The following is a 16153-nucleotide window of genomic DNA, read 5'->3' as shown; positions in this document are numbered from 1 at the left end:
CATGGCAAATTGATGCATCTCTTCTGATTAGCATAATTTTATCCAGTGACCCATATCAAAGTCAAAGTGGAGTTCTAAAATTCTGTGTTAATATAATTTTTATTCAGCTAGTGCCTAGAGAGAAAATGGGGAGGGGAGGAGAGAGGGAAAGGGCAGGCTGTTTCTTGGTGCAGGATCCATGCAGAAGTTTCATGTGTTACTGTCACTACTCAGTCAGAAGAGCTCAGTACGTTTTTACTTCTGGATCTTGTTCTAAACTTTTCCCTGAAGTGCTTCCTGAACTTTGTCCCTAACAAATAAGACAGGCAAGTCTGTTTTATATTTCAATTCAAGGAAGCACCTCATTATGTTGTTACTGTTAATAACAATTATTATTATTATCTTTCCTCATAGAACAAGGACAATATTTGATTGTATTACACAGGTACTGTAAAAGTACAGATTTCAAAATCTACCAATTGAATAGCTAGATACACCAACAACAAAAATAGGAAATGCAGCCAAAGAAGTTGAAAATAAAATTTATTTATCTATTTATTTTCTAAATGAATAAAATGTTCCTTTCTTCTGAATGAGCATTGTTAGCCTGTTTTCTAATACTGTTTAGGCCATGCCCAACCTGGCTGATCTGTTAACACCCCATTTGTTACAAAAGGAAAACAGCCAAAGTTCCCCATATATCACCAGTCTGAACAGCAGGGATTCAGCTTTGAGGACAAGGATTGGACTGTATTTTGTGATCTCAAATGCAGCCTCTGAGAATACAGTTTTAAACTTCATAGTAAATAAGAATATGAATTTTGACAATCCTTCCTTCAGAGTGAGTGAATTAAAATTGAATTTTACTTGTCTTTCACATGTAAATTTTCACATTAATTCAGCTTATTTTTTAACCATACAATAAGCAGAGTTGTATAAAAATATATTTGAGTAGCTAATATAATTGCAAATTAATTAATGATCATGCCAATAACTAAGAGATATAGTTGAAATAAACTGCCTAGAGTATTAAGTACTTACTGGATAGGTATTTACATGAAACTGCATTAAAATGGTATATTACACAGTATTGCTGAGAAAACCTCTTCCTCAAAAAGGTTTTAAGTCATACTCCCATATCTTTATATTACTATAAGTTACTGGAATCAGAAATTAGACATAACTGTTATCCTGATGCTAATCTAATGTAGTTATAGCATATAAATGTTGTTTACATCTTTTTAAATATATGGAAAACAATGCTTCTCCAGTCTGAGAATGCTATGATCAAGGAGTCAGAACTTTTTTTAAAGAAAGCAATAACCCTTGTTTTCTTTAAAAGAGGAGGCAACGTTTGCATTCAATTCACGACATTTTTAGCACAGAAGAAAAAACTGCATTACTATGAGTAAATACATGATAGCCAGAAGAACAACCAGGTTACAAAATGAGTAGATGTATATCTTAGATTCATAGAATGGTTTGCGTTGGAAGGGACCTTAAAGATCATCTAGTTCCAACCCCCTGCCATGGGCAGGGACATACATCTCCCACTAGGTCAGGTGGCATCTCTGCCCAAGTGGAAATATATGTGAAAGTTACATAGCAATAGTGTTAATTTGAGAGGCATTTTTCAAATGTATATGTAATATGAATTCTATATGTCTGCATTTAGACTTTTCACACATTCAAATGCTGTTTTGTGAAGAGAGTCTGTACTTGCATATATGAGCTGTAAAGACAGTTCTGTGAGTGTTATCAAACTTATTTGCTGGTGAAATTTGTGTTCCTTTACCTGATTAATCTACTGGGATGCATCAGTTTCTTTTGATAATCAAAGATGATTGAAATCTCTCATTCAATCACCTTCAGTCTTCCCAATGATTTAGGATTTTGCCCAGGACCTCAAGGGACACAGCTGGTAAATGGGAAAGAGATCTGCATGGATGTGGACAGGTTAAGGTGCTGGTATTGATGAGATAGGGAAGTCTGGAGATACAAGGTCTGGCAGGCAGCAGAGACAGGGTTGTCCTCATCATTGTTTCCCCGGACAGAGAGAGAACAGCTCCTGCCACATCAGGATCCACAATCATTGTCAAAGAAGCCCATTAAATCATTCCAGATGATGCCAGTGATTACAGATGTATCTTCAGCAATTTGAGAGTCCCACAACATTTAAGCTTGTCTTTGCAGAGTTCAGTAGATACAATACCATATTAACACCAACAGACTTTCTCAGGGTTTCTCCACTTCAAAACTAGTGATTGCTGAGTGTTTAGACTTTCTTGGTTTTCAAAGCAGAATTCTTCCAGAGGCTTCCCCACTCGTCTCCGATGGACAGGTCTTCTGCAGATAGGAAGTGCTGATGCGTTTCTATGGTGGGAGGAAATTAACTTATTATGAAGGGTTTAGTGGCACAGATACAGATAGAAACATATTTTGGGTATCATTATGGACTATACACTAGTGGTCAAAGTGTAGAAAGCCATTGTTTTAGAAGTAATACAGGAACAGGAATAGAAGTATGTATTTCTTTTATTCATTTTTTATTTTATTTTATTTTATTTTATTTTATTTTATTTTATTTTATTTTATTTTATTTTATTTTATTTTATTTTATTTTATTTTATTTTATTTTATTTTTTAGTCAGTGAAATATTAATGACTTAATGGTTCAGTTGTCTATCCCACTTAAAATGCTTCATGTCTTAACATATTTGTGAGGCTTTTTTCCATTTACAACTAAACCAATTTTGAATGAAACACCTTTAGTACTACTATATATATATAGATGCACATTAATCAGTTTCTTACACTTCAGAAGTAGAAGCTAATTTTTAATGGATACACTTTTGAATTGGGACCTGACTGTTTAATTGAAGGTAGCTTTCAGTAACAATTTTTAATGTTGTGATTCTTTGTACTTAATAATGATAGAGTCAGATATGGCACCAAAATTTACAGGTGGCCAAGTAATTCATGAAACTTAAATGCAACGTTGAGATATGACATATATAAATGTGTATAGTGTTACTTTCGGACTCCAGTATCGAGAACAAAGACTCCATCTGCAAATGATTTTTATACCCCTGGGTTAGGCATGATTAAGAGATGATACGTATACTATACATCTTGGCTGCAGGTCTGCAGATATTATGCTCTTTAGTTGTAGTCTGCTAGAGTACTACCTCTGAAGAAGCAAAATTAATATTTAAATACTATAAATTAATAAGTATATGGACACTGTAAAGATAAGCATTCATAGATTTAAAGCATTTTTCCTGGCCTCATTGATTCAATGTAGTTGAATAGCACAAATTCTTTTGATTCTGCTTAAACTGTATGGTGTCACACAGTCAGCAGGAAACAGATTTCATTTCACTCTTGGTGTATTTTCAAATATATTTTTCTAGAATCACTATGATTTTCTTAGCAATCTACTCAGCAGAAATTATTCTTGCTGATGCTGCATACCATTTTAATGGTTTATGAATTCATAATTCATTGAACTTAATCTGAAATTCCCTGTATTTCCACAATTATCTATATTTATATTCATTATATTCATATTCTTTTTTTTTTTTTTTTTTTCCCCAGAACACAAACTGGTAGCCTTACTAACCTGATCTATACTTTCTCTCCTTTTCCTACTGCAATTGAGTGGAAATCACTCACAGATACTTTGACTTTATATGTCACATTACTCGACATAAAAAAGCTCATTTAAATCTATTTGAAACTGAAAAGTCAGCATGTGCTAGAGCCAAAAGATATCTATCTAAGATATCTATGTGTATAGAAAATACTCATAGAAACTTAGAGTAACTATCAGAGTGTAATCACTCAAATATTTACGTTGTTGTCTAGCTTTACTTCAGTGAATAGCTTTTTTACAGCAAGTAAGACTACCTGTATTAGGGAAACTGTTCCCTAGTATAGTGCTTGCAGAGTTTGGACATACTAATTTTTCTTGTTATGCTAAGCTTCATTTCCCTTCAGCAGTAAATATGTGAACTGAAAATCCTTCTTTCTCAGGAAAATTAACAAATAAATAAATAATTCCCAATGAGTACTGCAGAATCCAATATATTTATTTAGGTAATAATATAAATTTTGTTTCTTCACAATTAGTCGCATATGGAAAAGCTGAGTGCAAGGACATAGTTACACCTTAGAGAAAAGTGCTGCTGATGTAGCTGTTTTGCAGGTCATTATTCCTGTATAAAGAAACATATTATGCGCTAGTATGAGAAAGGACTCTCAGGACCAAAATGGCACTTAAAATTTGGACCCTGATAGCTAACCTGCTTTAGCAAAGGTGGGGAAAGTTCTCCCACCTGTGAATTTAGCCCATACTTAATTGCCACTAGGAAAATAAAACCACTGTGTCTGAATCTGTTCTTCAGATTTGAGTTAGAAGGGCAGTAACAGTGTTGGTAACACACAAATGTTTTTTTATTTCTGAGCAGTGCATGTAGCATGAAGAGTTTCTTTTTTTATCCGCTCTGAGCCTCAGCGAGTAAGATGGGGGTTCACAAGAAACTGGGAGAGGAAATAGCTGGGACAGCTGTCTTGAACTTACCGAATGGTCTTCCATGGTATGTACCATTGTGATCAATCATAAAAGCTCAGGGAAAGAAGGAGCAAGGAGGGTGACCCTGGGAGCCCTGCTCTTCACTGCCTTGTAGCAGTGGCAGCTCTGGACCTTTATTGACCTCCTTGTCCTGCACTTTGGGCTCTGCCGGTGGCTCAGGAAATGGAGACTTGGGCTCCGCAGCAGAAGCAAGCAGGGCAGCTACCCAAGGAAGAAGGAGAAGGAGAAGAATGGTGTAAAAGACGACAGGCACACCGATGACACCTGGGATCTGGGCAGGGTTTGGGCTGAAAGCATCCAGTGGCCAGTGCCATACATGGCCGACAAGTGCAAGGTGGTGGAGGAGCTGGTGGACAAGACGTGTGAGGAGCAGCTGAGGTTCCTGGGCTTGTTGAGCCCAGAGCAGGCTGAGGGGAGGCCTCATGGTGGCCTGCAGCTCCCTCACGATGGGAGCAGAGGGGCAGCTGCTGAGCTCTGCTCTGCGGGGACAGCGACAGGACCTGAGGGAACGGTGTGGAGCTGGGACAGGGGAGGGTCAGGCTGGTGGTTAGGGAAAGGTTCATCACTGAAATGGCAGTCGACAGGGGAGAAGGCTTCCCAGAGGCCGATCCTTCCTTTGGGCCGATCGCACCCAGTGGCCGGCGCCGCACATGGCCGACAAGTGCAAGGTGGTGGAGGAGCTGGTGGACAAGCTTCTTGGTGCCTGCCAAAGACTCTCCGGGGAATCTCTCTTCAAGCCACGGCTGCAGCCGGCCATCGGTGTGGGCTGCTTCTCCGAAGACGGGAGTACCCGGCAGGACAACGTCCTCTACCGCCTGCTCATGCCCCTGAGGCCTCCCCCCGGGCACGCCTTCCACCCGGAGCTGGGCGCCGAGGGGGAGACGCCAGCGAGGAAGCCCGGCCTGCGCGTGGAGCTGGAGTGCGCCTGCGCGAGGGAGCGGCTGGTGGGGGACATGCTGTGCTTCCTCCACCACCCCGAGCACGAGCTGAGGAGCAGACAGGAGCCCAGCCTGCTGCGCACCCTCTGCACCGGCTCCTACCTGGATGTGGAGGAAACCACTCGCTGGTTCCAGGCCTTGGTGAAAGCAGCCTGGGAGCTTCTGCCGCAGTCGCGCCACTGCCGCCTGACGGTGCTGCCCTCCCGCCACTCCTGCAAGATCAGGCTGGCCAACGCCTCCCAGAGCACCCTCTCCATTGAGATCACGCTTGGGGTGCGGCTAGGCGACTCGGACTCCTTCCTGAGCCTGGAGTAGCCGCGGCCAGCTTCACCAGCAGCACGGCGCCGCCAAAGAGCTGCGCTGTGTCAGAGATGCAGTCTGTCGGGCACACGGCCAGGCATGCCCGACCCCACAGCTTCCACCTCAAACATCTGCAGACCTATGCCTGCTGGTAAGCAAAGGCAAAGATGACTGTGATTCACCACCTGACAGCCACAGCCCTGGCAAGCCTGGCAAAGGAAAGATTGCCCCCTGTGCCTGGATGACCTCCTGCGGTGCCTCTGCTGCTGCAACGAGAGGGTACCTGAGGAGAGGGATGGTGTTGTGCCCAGCCTCCCAAACAGCTGGACTGCTCAACTTCTTCCAGGCAGTGAGCACCCAAACTGTTGGAGAGGGTCCATTCTCTCCAGAAGCTTCAGCCTATGCACTGATGCCAATAAATTACGTGGGTAAACAAATGCTCTGACTTTGTATGCACAGGACTTTGTGGGGGAACATGCGCAGTGGGTGCTGAGTGCACTTGCTGCCATAGAATTGGAAAGTGATTTCTAAAACACAGAAGTGGCTGAGGTTGGAAGGCACCTCTGGAATTCACATGGTCCAACCCCCCACACCCCCCCTTCCCCCAGCTCAAGCAAGGCCACCTAGAGTAGGCTGCCAAAGACAATGCCCAAGACCTGTTAATTACAGACCTGTCAGTCTCACCTCAGTGCCAGGTCAAATTAGGGAGAAGAATATTCTGAGAGTTACTGAAAAACTCTTCAGAGACGACACACTTGTTGGTCATAGCCAACATAGGTTCACAAGGGGAAAGTCTTGTTGAACTCACTTAATTTCATTTTATGACAAGGTTACCCATCTAGGTGACAAAGGGAAGCCAGTTGATGTAATCTGTTTGGATTTCAGCATCACTTTTGATACTGCTTCTCACAGCATCTATCCAGACAAAACATCCAGCATACAGCTAGACAAGTACATAGTACGATGGGCGAACAGCTGGCTGAAGCCCTGGCAAGCCTGGCGATGTTAAGATTGTCCTCTGCACTTGTATTGCCTTGTGTGGCACCTCTGCTGCTGTCTGGAGATGAAATGCCTCAACTGCTTCCTCTTAGGCAATGAGGGAGTTCTTGAGGAGGTAGGTGGTGTTGTCCCTATCCTCCCGAACAGGTGGCCTATTCAACCTCTTTCAGCGCCAAGTGCAGGAGCTGGCTTCCCACTCCAAGGAACTGTGAATTCCAGAGTGCTTCTTGTCCTGTCACTGGGCACTACTGAAAAGAGCTTGGTTCTGTCTTCTTTTACATGTTTTTGTATACATTGACAAGCTCTCCTCTTGCCTCCTCCAGTCTGGACACTTATAGCTCTCATTCTTGTCGTCTCATTGGAGAGAAGCTTCTGTCCCTAAATCCTTTTTTTTTTTTTTTTCTTCTTTGGCCTTTTACAGGACTCTCCAGAACGTCCATTTCTTTCTTGTACTGGAAGGCCCAGTACAAGAGGACACATCACTCCAAGTGTAGCCTCACCTGAGGCTGAGGAGAGGGGAAGGATCATCTCCCTTGGCCTGCTGGCAACACTTCTAATGCATCCCAACAATTCCCATTAGCCTTTTTTTGCAGAGCTACGTATAGAGCCCACACTTTTAACTTTATTAGTATAGTTAAGCCATCAAAACTATTATAATTTGGAGTAAGTATATACCAACCTGGTAAGTATTTTTAAAGATTGGAAGATGATATTATTGTTGTTGTTGTTATTATTATTATTATTATTATTATTATTATTATTATTATTATTTTACTTCTTTCAATCAAGTACAAAAGGTGTAAGGAGTTTATTTAGTTTTCATGTCTGTTTTTTCAGAAAATATTTTGTTTCTCAAGGATGAGAAAAGGCAAGCATAAAAACCTTCCTTTTCCTTTTTTTTTATTATGCTAGTTTAAAGGTACAGAATGAGTAATATTATTTTAAGGAAAAAAATAGAATTGTATTCCACATTAAACTTCTAGTATCTGATGAACAAAATTAACAGAAAAAATAAGTTGTTTATGTCTTTTAGAATTTCAGAGATTTTTTATAAATTCTGTTGAACTTTGAGTGTCTGATTCTGTAAAGCTAATAATGGCTTAATTCTAGATTAATTCTGGTGAGTACAGGCTTAGGATGAGTTTGTTTATTTTTTTTTTTACTGGAGAGTATAACTCTAATCGTTACTTTTTGCAATTTCAATTGCTCATTATTTTTTTTCTCAAACTAAAAGACAGAGCTAAAAATAAAATGAAGTTATATTTTTCTGTGCCAGATGAATATGATAGATTATGATAAAAGATTCTTCAGGATCTAAATTGTGGAAACTTGTTGAACCAATGAACTCTGCTAGGTATATACGTACTTTAATCAAGATGTAAAATCCAAGTCTTACTCAATTTCTTTTGATAAGAAACAAGATGTTACTTACTGTATATGGTGGAAAGAGGAGGAATGAGTCTTCTGTATGGTGGGGAGAAGGAAACATCCCATGTTGCTGACCAGATTGACAGATGAATGAATGAACGTGGGACACACAAATCACCATAACAATGGTGAAATACTATTTCACAGTATTCTTTGTAGTCTCACTTAATTTATGCAAGGCACTGACAACTGAGTGACAAGCTTGCCCCTCAAATACTGGCAGGCATTTCAAAGAGCTAAACTGATTTCACAAAACTGAACTGCGCAGTATAGTCATAGAATCATAGAATATCCTGAGTTGGAAGGGACCCTTAAGGATCATCAAGTCCAACTCTTGACACCACACAGGTCTACCCAAAAGTTCAGACCATGTGACTAAGTGCACAGTCCAATCTCTTCTTAAATTCAGACAGGCTTGGTGCAGTGACCACTTCCCTGGGGAGCCTGTTCCAGTGTGCAACCACCCTCTCTGTGAAGAACCCCCTCCTGATGTCAAGCCTAAATTTCCCCTGCCTCAGCTTAACCCCGTTCCCGCGGGTCCTGTCACTGGTGTTAATGGAGAAAAGGTCTCCTGCCTCTCGACACCCCCTTACGAGGAAGTTGTAGACTGACCTACAACTAACCTGATAGTAATTTAGTCTACTTATTGTCTACCAGGTGAAGTGCTACCAAGGTCAATAGCCTATAGAGATATAGACTACTTAGCTGAACCTTTCTTTCTTTTTTTTTTTTTTTTTTCTGTGTGTGTGTGTGTGTGTGTGTGTGTGAGATTTTACCTTTTCATGTTTGACCTCTTATATTTCAGTGAAAAAAATATGAGTTATATCTCATGCAGAGTGAAACGCTTGCCTGACTAGTGAGTTCTTGAGGCTTTTAAATTCTAAATAAAATGTTGTGAAAATATTTATCCTCAATGCAATTAGGCACCTGAATAATCCTAAATTTGGCCAAGATGAGACAGTATTATTGAAGAATTTAAGGTTTAAAGTTTTGTAGATTTAGCTGTGGATTTAGGACTATAGTTAAAACAAACAAACAAACAAACAAAACAGGTCATATATTTGTTATACCGTATCTGACAAATGAATTACTTTGAAGATGTAATTGTTGAAGTAATAAAAATGATTACCATTTCAGGTTCCTAAAAAACACCAGACAGCCTTACTGTCCAGACTCTCCTGGGGTCTCCTCAGCCCTGCCTGTGCACACAGGACCCCGTTTCAGCTCATCCCAGAACTGTTGTCCCGTAGGAGACAACAAGTAAATGCACATAGGAGTGGCAGTCTGCTGCTGTGGCCCCATTTGCTCCTGTTTGGGGTCACCTCAACTCCTGCTTGTCCCCCTTGTAAGGCAGGATGCTTTGGCTGCTTCCTAAAAATAATTAAGCATTTTGAACAAGTGCTGTTATCTTCACTTACTAAACATTGGTAACAAATTGTTTAAAATGGTGAGAAAATTTTTAATATTAGTATAAAGAAAGGGAGGAAGAAATTTTTGTTTTGCAAAAGTTTAATCGTTCTTTTTCATTTTCTTTGATTACTAGGTTGTTATTTAGATTAGCAACTAATTCTGGCATACCTCATATTATGGTGTGACTGACCAGTAGACCCCTACAGTGGAAGAAGGCTCAGCGAAAATGGCCAATGGGCCCAAAAAAACTCAGGCAATAATGCAAGGTGTGAGTGACCAAAGCTGTTGCAAGGAAAGCTGACTTTGTATCAACATCGAGGGAACTAGATGGTGGCCTTTGCTTTAGATAAACAGCTATGTCATTTGAGTGTGTTATAAGCTCCCTCTTAACTAATTTTCAGAGAGCATTGCATTAATAATAGAAAGGAATTTATTGAGTAAGCAACAGCAAGCAAAACAGCGCTGGGCGGCCGGGGAGTCTCGGCTCCGCCAACGGCGCGCACCTCACCCCCCCCAGGGTCCCTTTTTATATCTTGGTGATTTCAGGATTACGCAGCATGTCCGGGTATGTTCTGCGACTGCGCGCACTGTTGCTAGGGGGTCGTCTCTGTCCCTCTGGTGGTCGTGAAGATGAAGGCTGTAGTCTTCCTCGGCGTTGTGGTTCAACTTCTTTCTTTATTTGGTCATGTTGGCCCAGCGTGAGACAGGAAGGCAAGATGTTGATACACTAGTTTAACAACTTATCAGGAGATGGTTACATGAACTTTGCAGCAGTGTTTTTTGAACAAAAGAGGCTACTGAGATGCAGAAGGAAAGAAGGGGAGAGGGTTCTTTTTTTTTTGTTACATTAAGTAAAGGAATTTTCATAGTGTCTAGCTAAGCATTATACAGCTCCTTACTTTAGCAGGGAGTTTTCACAACTCCCGTTCCTCAAACAGAACTCCTTGTTTTTACAAAAGACAATGAACAAACATTTATTGTGTATTACAGAGTGGAGCAGCTAGTGGTGTAAAAGTTTCTTCCTGACTTCATTAAAAGGCTGTGAATATCTCCCTCAGTTAACCAGACAGTATGAAGGTAGTATACTTCGCTCAACCCAACGTAGAGTATAAAAACTGGACAACTAGCAGAGGAATTATGAAGAGAGCAATGGGTTTGAGCTGTTTTCAACCCACGTATTCCTTCCTGGTGACTGGGAATAGCCGGTGTCATGATGATGAGTATATTGTGGAGACCAATGATGAGGATGACATAGGTATTGTGATTTAACTGCATATCACAATCACTATATTTTGCTAAGTGTTACTTACACTTATTTTGTCATTTCAGTATATTTTCTATCACTCTGCTAATCAAAAATCCCACATAACATGATTTTTTGTTTTCAAATAAATACCTTCCATGCATGGAATATCTGAAAGAAGCTGGTCAAAGATTAGTGGACTCTAGCAAATTGTTTACATGCAAATTTTCAACAATACAAGGAATCTATTCCTGGTTCACTGAAAGAAGAGACATGTAAATTGATTTGTTTATTAAATAAAAGGATTTACCATGCAAAGTCCCATATTTAATCCTCTCATTTTCTGAAATCCACTGAGAATAACTTTAACATTATTAGAATGGCATAGAAGATGTGTAACAGATCATTTTTGCAGGGATCATTTTTTATAAATAATATACAAAATATATATATATATACAGCTGAAAATTTTGCCAGTGACTTTGAGGCCTGATAATTCAGTACATTTTTGCAGTTTAAAATTTAAAATTATCTTTGATAGAATGCTGTATTTAGTAATAAGTGAGTCATCCATACTCTATATAAACAGAGAGTGTATTCAATGGAGAAAAAGATGAAATAATTTGATTAAGATGTACCACTTTAGTTAGCAAAATGTCCCCAAGAACAGGGAAATAGGACGGTTTTCAAATCCCCTTCTGATTTACAGTCTGAGGGGGTCATTAATATATTAAAAATAAAAAAAAGAAAAAGTAAAGAATGCCTTAAAAAGTGTCTCTAATACTGCTTGGTGTTTTTGTATTGTCAATGTCAATGTTGTGAATGTTGGCTATTTTTGTGTCTGTATTCTCTTACAGAATTAGTGAACAGAGGTTAACAGCTAGATGTACAACATATACCTATTTAAATATAGCTCATGTTCCTGACAGATCTGAATTCTTTTCTTTGCCAGTTGCTGTTTTGCAGCAACCAGCATGGAGTAATGTATGAATATTTCATCTTTGGACATTAAGATCCAAACACAATTAGTTAATAAACATAAATGAGTACAATTAATATTTTATTCCATAAGCTATTGGCCATCTGGATGAGTGAGTGCTGAGGATCTGGATTTGCAATGCTGTCACATTTCAGGATTACAATGTTTTCAGTATTAGAGGCAATGCTTTGGCTGCAACAATCCCTATTATTGTTCCTAGTTCAGTTGCAAAATCATTTTTAACAATAGAGTGGAGGTGTTAGCTTGCTTATCCCTTGTGCAGAATTCTCTATGGACTGCTAGCTGTAGGAAGGGAAATTAACCTTGCTAAACTAAATTAGTCTTTTTGAACACTGTTGTTATTTCCTCCGTCCTTCATCCTATCACAGCCATAGCTTAGATGTAGCCCAAATGGAATACTCATGTGAATGCAAAAAAATATTTTTCTTTCCAAAAGTGATGGATGCTTACCAAGTTACTGCTCTCTGTTCTCAGCAGGGTATAACAGTAACTAGCCCCTACAGAGGCATGAGCTGAAATGTAATAGTCCCTTTAAGACTTTGATTATAGTTAAGAGTACCTGAGAGTTCTGGTCAAAGTATATTAGCAACTTGATTAAATTCCTCTCCGTTTCTCTCAGACAATGCCCTTAACTGCTTCTGTTGTTTTACTGTATTAAAGGCTCATCAGAGTTATGGCTCCTGACTTAGAGAGTATTAATCACCACTGTGAGAGCACCACCAGGGTAAAGTGACAACACTGACATACTTCTGCTGCTGTGTTTTATGAAGAAGGTCAGTATTACCTTTATTGCATTGGCATTTGTAAGACAGCAATTCTACACTTAGATTTTTTTGAAGTGTCAAGGACATGACTCTAACTGGGTATGTGAAGACTGCCTCAAATTTCCTTGCAGGACTTTTTATTAAGATATTTACATGTCTTTATTGTACCTACATGTGATCTAGGAACAATAGTAGTTTCACAGATCTATTAGATTGATAAAAGTGACTTTTTTTGTTGTTGTTTCATTAATGTTTGAATTGTTAGAGTCATACCCACTGATACACTGATAAATAAAAAGGTAGGTACATCTAGAAACTTGATATTCACATCAGGGAAAAAGATATTGCCCAGATTAAATGTGTATACTGTTTACTAATATTTAGCCTGACTGAACATCTAGCTGCAGCAATATAAAATTAACATGAAAATAAAGTCCTGGATTATCTTTATGAATGAAATAGGTGTGCAGAGCATAAACACATTTGTCTGTGTACCCTGATTGGATAGTAGATATGGTTCTATTTTTATAAAAGATACATTCCTTTTTGAAACAGATATTTATTATTTGCTATCCCTGTTTTGCAGCACAAAATGTATCTATATGTATTCAAATTATTTTGTAGGTATAAGCCTTCAGAAAAGAGGTGTGGTAAACAAGATTATAGTCACTGCATTACTTGGAAAATGGTTTAGTCTTGCATTTTCAGATACTTAAGTATTCATTTACAGTGAACAACAAAGCTTCAAAGCTTTTTTCCTCCATCTTTTCCAAGCTTTCCTTTGCTGTTTATCTACATGCAGTTAAATAATTATATTTAATGATTAATCATTTGATATGAGCCAAAGTGATCTTTTTAATTAGCAGTAGCAATACTACACCTTGTTTTTTGCATTAGGATGGTAGGTAATTTTTTATTTATTGTTTGCTTTCATACTAAAGGGTTCAGGAGAGATGTTTATCAGGACAATTAGTGACCCTAGGGTTATTTTAGCTAGGAAAACAAGCCAAATCAAAATTATAACATCCCAGCATGCCTTTGATCAGATGTAGCATTGCTCTCTGTGGACTCAGAGAACATGCTTCTTTGCCAAGAACATCTGGCTTTTGAAAAGCTGAGAATAAATTTGGGATTCCTTTAAGAAAATCAGAAAAGAATTGCAAACCCAGGAGTAACTTATGTAGTGTTTTGTTGTTGTTTGGTTTTGGGTTTGGTTTTGTTTATTTTGAAGTGGAAGCAGTTTAATTTCCCTTAGGGATGAAGAGCAGAATGAGAAGGACTCGTCAGTAAGTAAAGCTAGCCTAAACAAATTATTCAGTAGATGCATTCAGTTCTGCAAACACCAGAAATTATGATTTTAACTGCAGTTTGCAAAGTACGTTGGCACATACATCATGAATGTGAAGCAGTGAGAAAGATTTTTAAAAACTATCATTCTAAACAAGTCATATTCTGTTCTGTATATTGAATTAGAGAAAGTTCCTTATAAAAAGATTTATTTATTGAATTGAATAAGAAAATGTTCCTATAAAAAAGCTTTTTTTTAAAAAAAATATATTTATTTTTTAATTCTCTTGGGATTGACTCAATCAGAAGTTTAAGCACATGTCTAATTTAAAAGCTATGATTAGGTTCATGGAGACTAACTTAATATATATGATTTAAATTCAGCATGTCACTAAAGTAATTTGCTGAACCAGAGTCTATGTTCTATGCATGCAAGAATATCTATGCTGCTTCCATCTGTGGTGCATTGTTACCTTCACATTATAGCTAAGAAGTCTTTTAATTTAATCCACACTGCCCTGTGTCACCACCAGAATCTAATACATTTTTTGTTTTGTTTTATTTTCCAAATAATTTAAATTTTTAGACCATTATCAAGTACATCTTTTCTTCCTTGAAGCTGAACACAATGACTTCAGATGATTATGCTTAACTTCCCCAGAAGTCCAGACAAGCAGATGATAACTTCCACCAGGACAATAGAGTGAAGCTCAAGGACACACAGAATCTCATTTACCAAACCTGGAAAATAAGCACCAGAATGACTCATCAGCCAGGTATGTTTACTGTGCTGAAGTAGCTTATCAGTAAAAGAAACAGACTTAAAAATCATTTGTGCATACAGATGAGTGGTTCTGTAGTTTTGCGTTTCATAGTTTTGTGCAGATGTATGTTAGCAGCACTAAAAACATTATCAAGGCCTCAGTGGAAGGGAAAATGGATCTTTTCTCAGTGGGTATAGAAATTTGTTCTTGCTAGAAGCTGTATCCTTCTGCCATGTACCGCATAGTTATTTAGATAGCAGAATGAAGACTATCTGAAAGCAGGTCTTCTGTGCAGCAGGAAAGCTAAAATTTTGCTCTTCTGTCCCAACATGCTATTATCTAGGTAGCATGCGTGTTCAGGAAAGACAAGAGTGAGAAACATTTGATTAAATGCACTGTCATTTATATGACAGTTGTTGCTTGTTTTGGGGGCAAAACCTCAAAAACCTTAGTGAAATCAGTAGTCAAATAGCTGTTGTAAACTAGGAGTAGTTTGTGAATATGGATCAGAATTTTGTTTGTTGCATATGTTCATCCATAGTATATTATTATTATATATAGTATATATACCCATATATATATAAGTATATATATACATATAAGTATATATTACCTGTTTGCAGGAATTGCACATTGCATTTGGGAGAATGTCTATTAATGTTTTTACCAAGTGATAAATGTAACCTGTGCTAAGAAGTTAAGAGGATTTATATAGTATCTAGAGATAGTTTCATGTTGTTTATTTTCTTGTTTTTTGCTTACCTTCTTTTCTCAACTACATGACAGAATTCTGTTTTCCTTCCCTCCCCCTCTGTTCCCCACCCCAAATCACAGAATGAAAGAGGCAATGAGCTAGCTCTCTTTTAGAGATCTGTGTATTCTTCATTTACATAAGTGAATGATCTATGATTTGTGGCATTTCAATAGGAAAAGACCTTATAAAATATTTACATTTTGAGAGATTTGAAGAATTACAATCAACATCTAATTAACTCACACAAGAAACATTATATTCTGTGATGATCATGACACCAAGTTCCTTAATGTTACATTCCTACTGTAATTGTTGTCATTCTCTGCTTTCATCCCATCACCTTTTTTGTGTCTTTCATTCCAACTTTGATAATTCACCTTGACAAAGTCTCAGTTCAGCATGGGACTTGCGTATATGTTTAAGTTTTAAACATTGATTACCTCATTAGCCAGTTGCACTTCTACTCTTGCTAACGGCCCTTAGTTCAGAAATATACATAAATAGTTTTCTGAATCATGATGGAATAGCTGGCTGGCTCAATGTCTTTAACATAAAACTTTCATTAGACCCTGCTAAGGAACCTAACCAGGTTTGATGTTTTGCTGGCCTGGGCCAGCAAAAACCCATGGAAAATAGAAATGAAGACATACTTTGAGAATAATAATCAGTAAAGCAGATTAAAAAAAAAGGGGG

The 16153-nt window shown here is 38.4% G+C and overlaps 1 protein-coding gene and 1 long non-coding RNA gene across 2 annotated transcripts in view; both read left to right on the top strand.

Moving 5' to 3' along the window:
* LOC137860661 (uncharacterized) overlaps nt 1-16153 on the top strand; it is a 170589-nt gene that overhangs the window by 145191 nt on the left and 9245 nt on the right. The window contains exons 11-14 of the long non-coding RNA XR_011099122.1: nt 7232-7473; nt 9376-9498; nt 12552-12664; nt 14529-14718. This is a non-coding gene — a long non-coding RNA (uncharacterized lncRNA). The remainder of the gene's footprint in view (nt 1-7231; nt 7474-9375; nt 9499-12551; nt 12665-14528; nt 14719-16153) is intronic.
* Nucleotides 5219-5826, top strand: LOC137850213 (inositol 1,4,5-trisphosphate receptor-interacting protein-like 1). Its single transcript, XM_068670336.1, has one exon. The coding sequence runs from the start codon at nt 5224-5226 to the stop codon at nt 5824-5826; it is 603 nt and encodes a 200-aa protein (XP_068526437.1). The 5' UTR covers nt 5219-5223.

The sequence above is a fragment of the Anas acuta genome, chromosome 1 (genome assembly GCF_963932015.1).
Source record: "Anas acuta chromosome 1, bAnaAcu1.1, whole genome shotgun sequence".
Taxonomy (NCBI): domain Eukaryota; kingdom Metazoa; phylum Chordata; class Aves; order Anseriformes; family Anatidae; genus Anas; species Anas acuta.
Note: the sequence above shows the minus strand (reverse complement) of the source record. Positions and strands in the feature narration are given on the sequence as shown.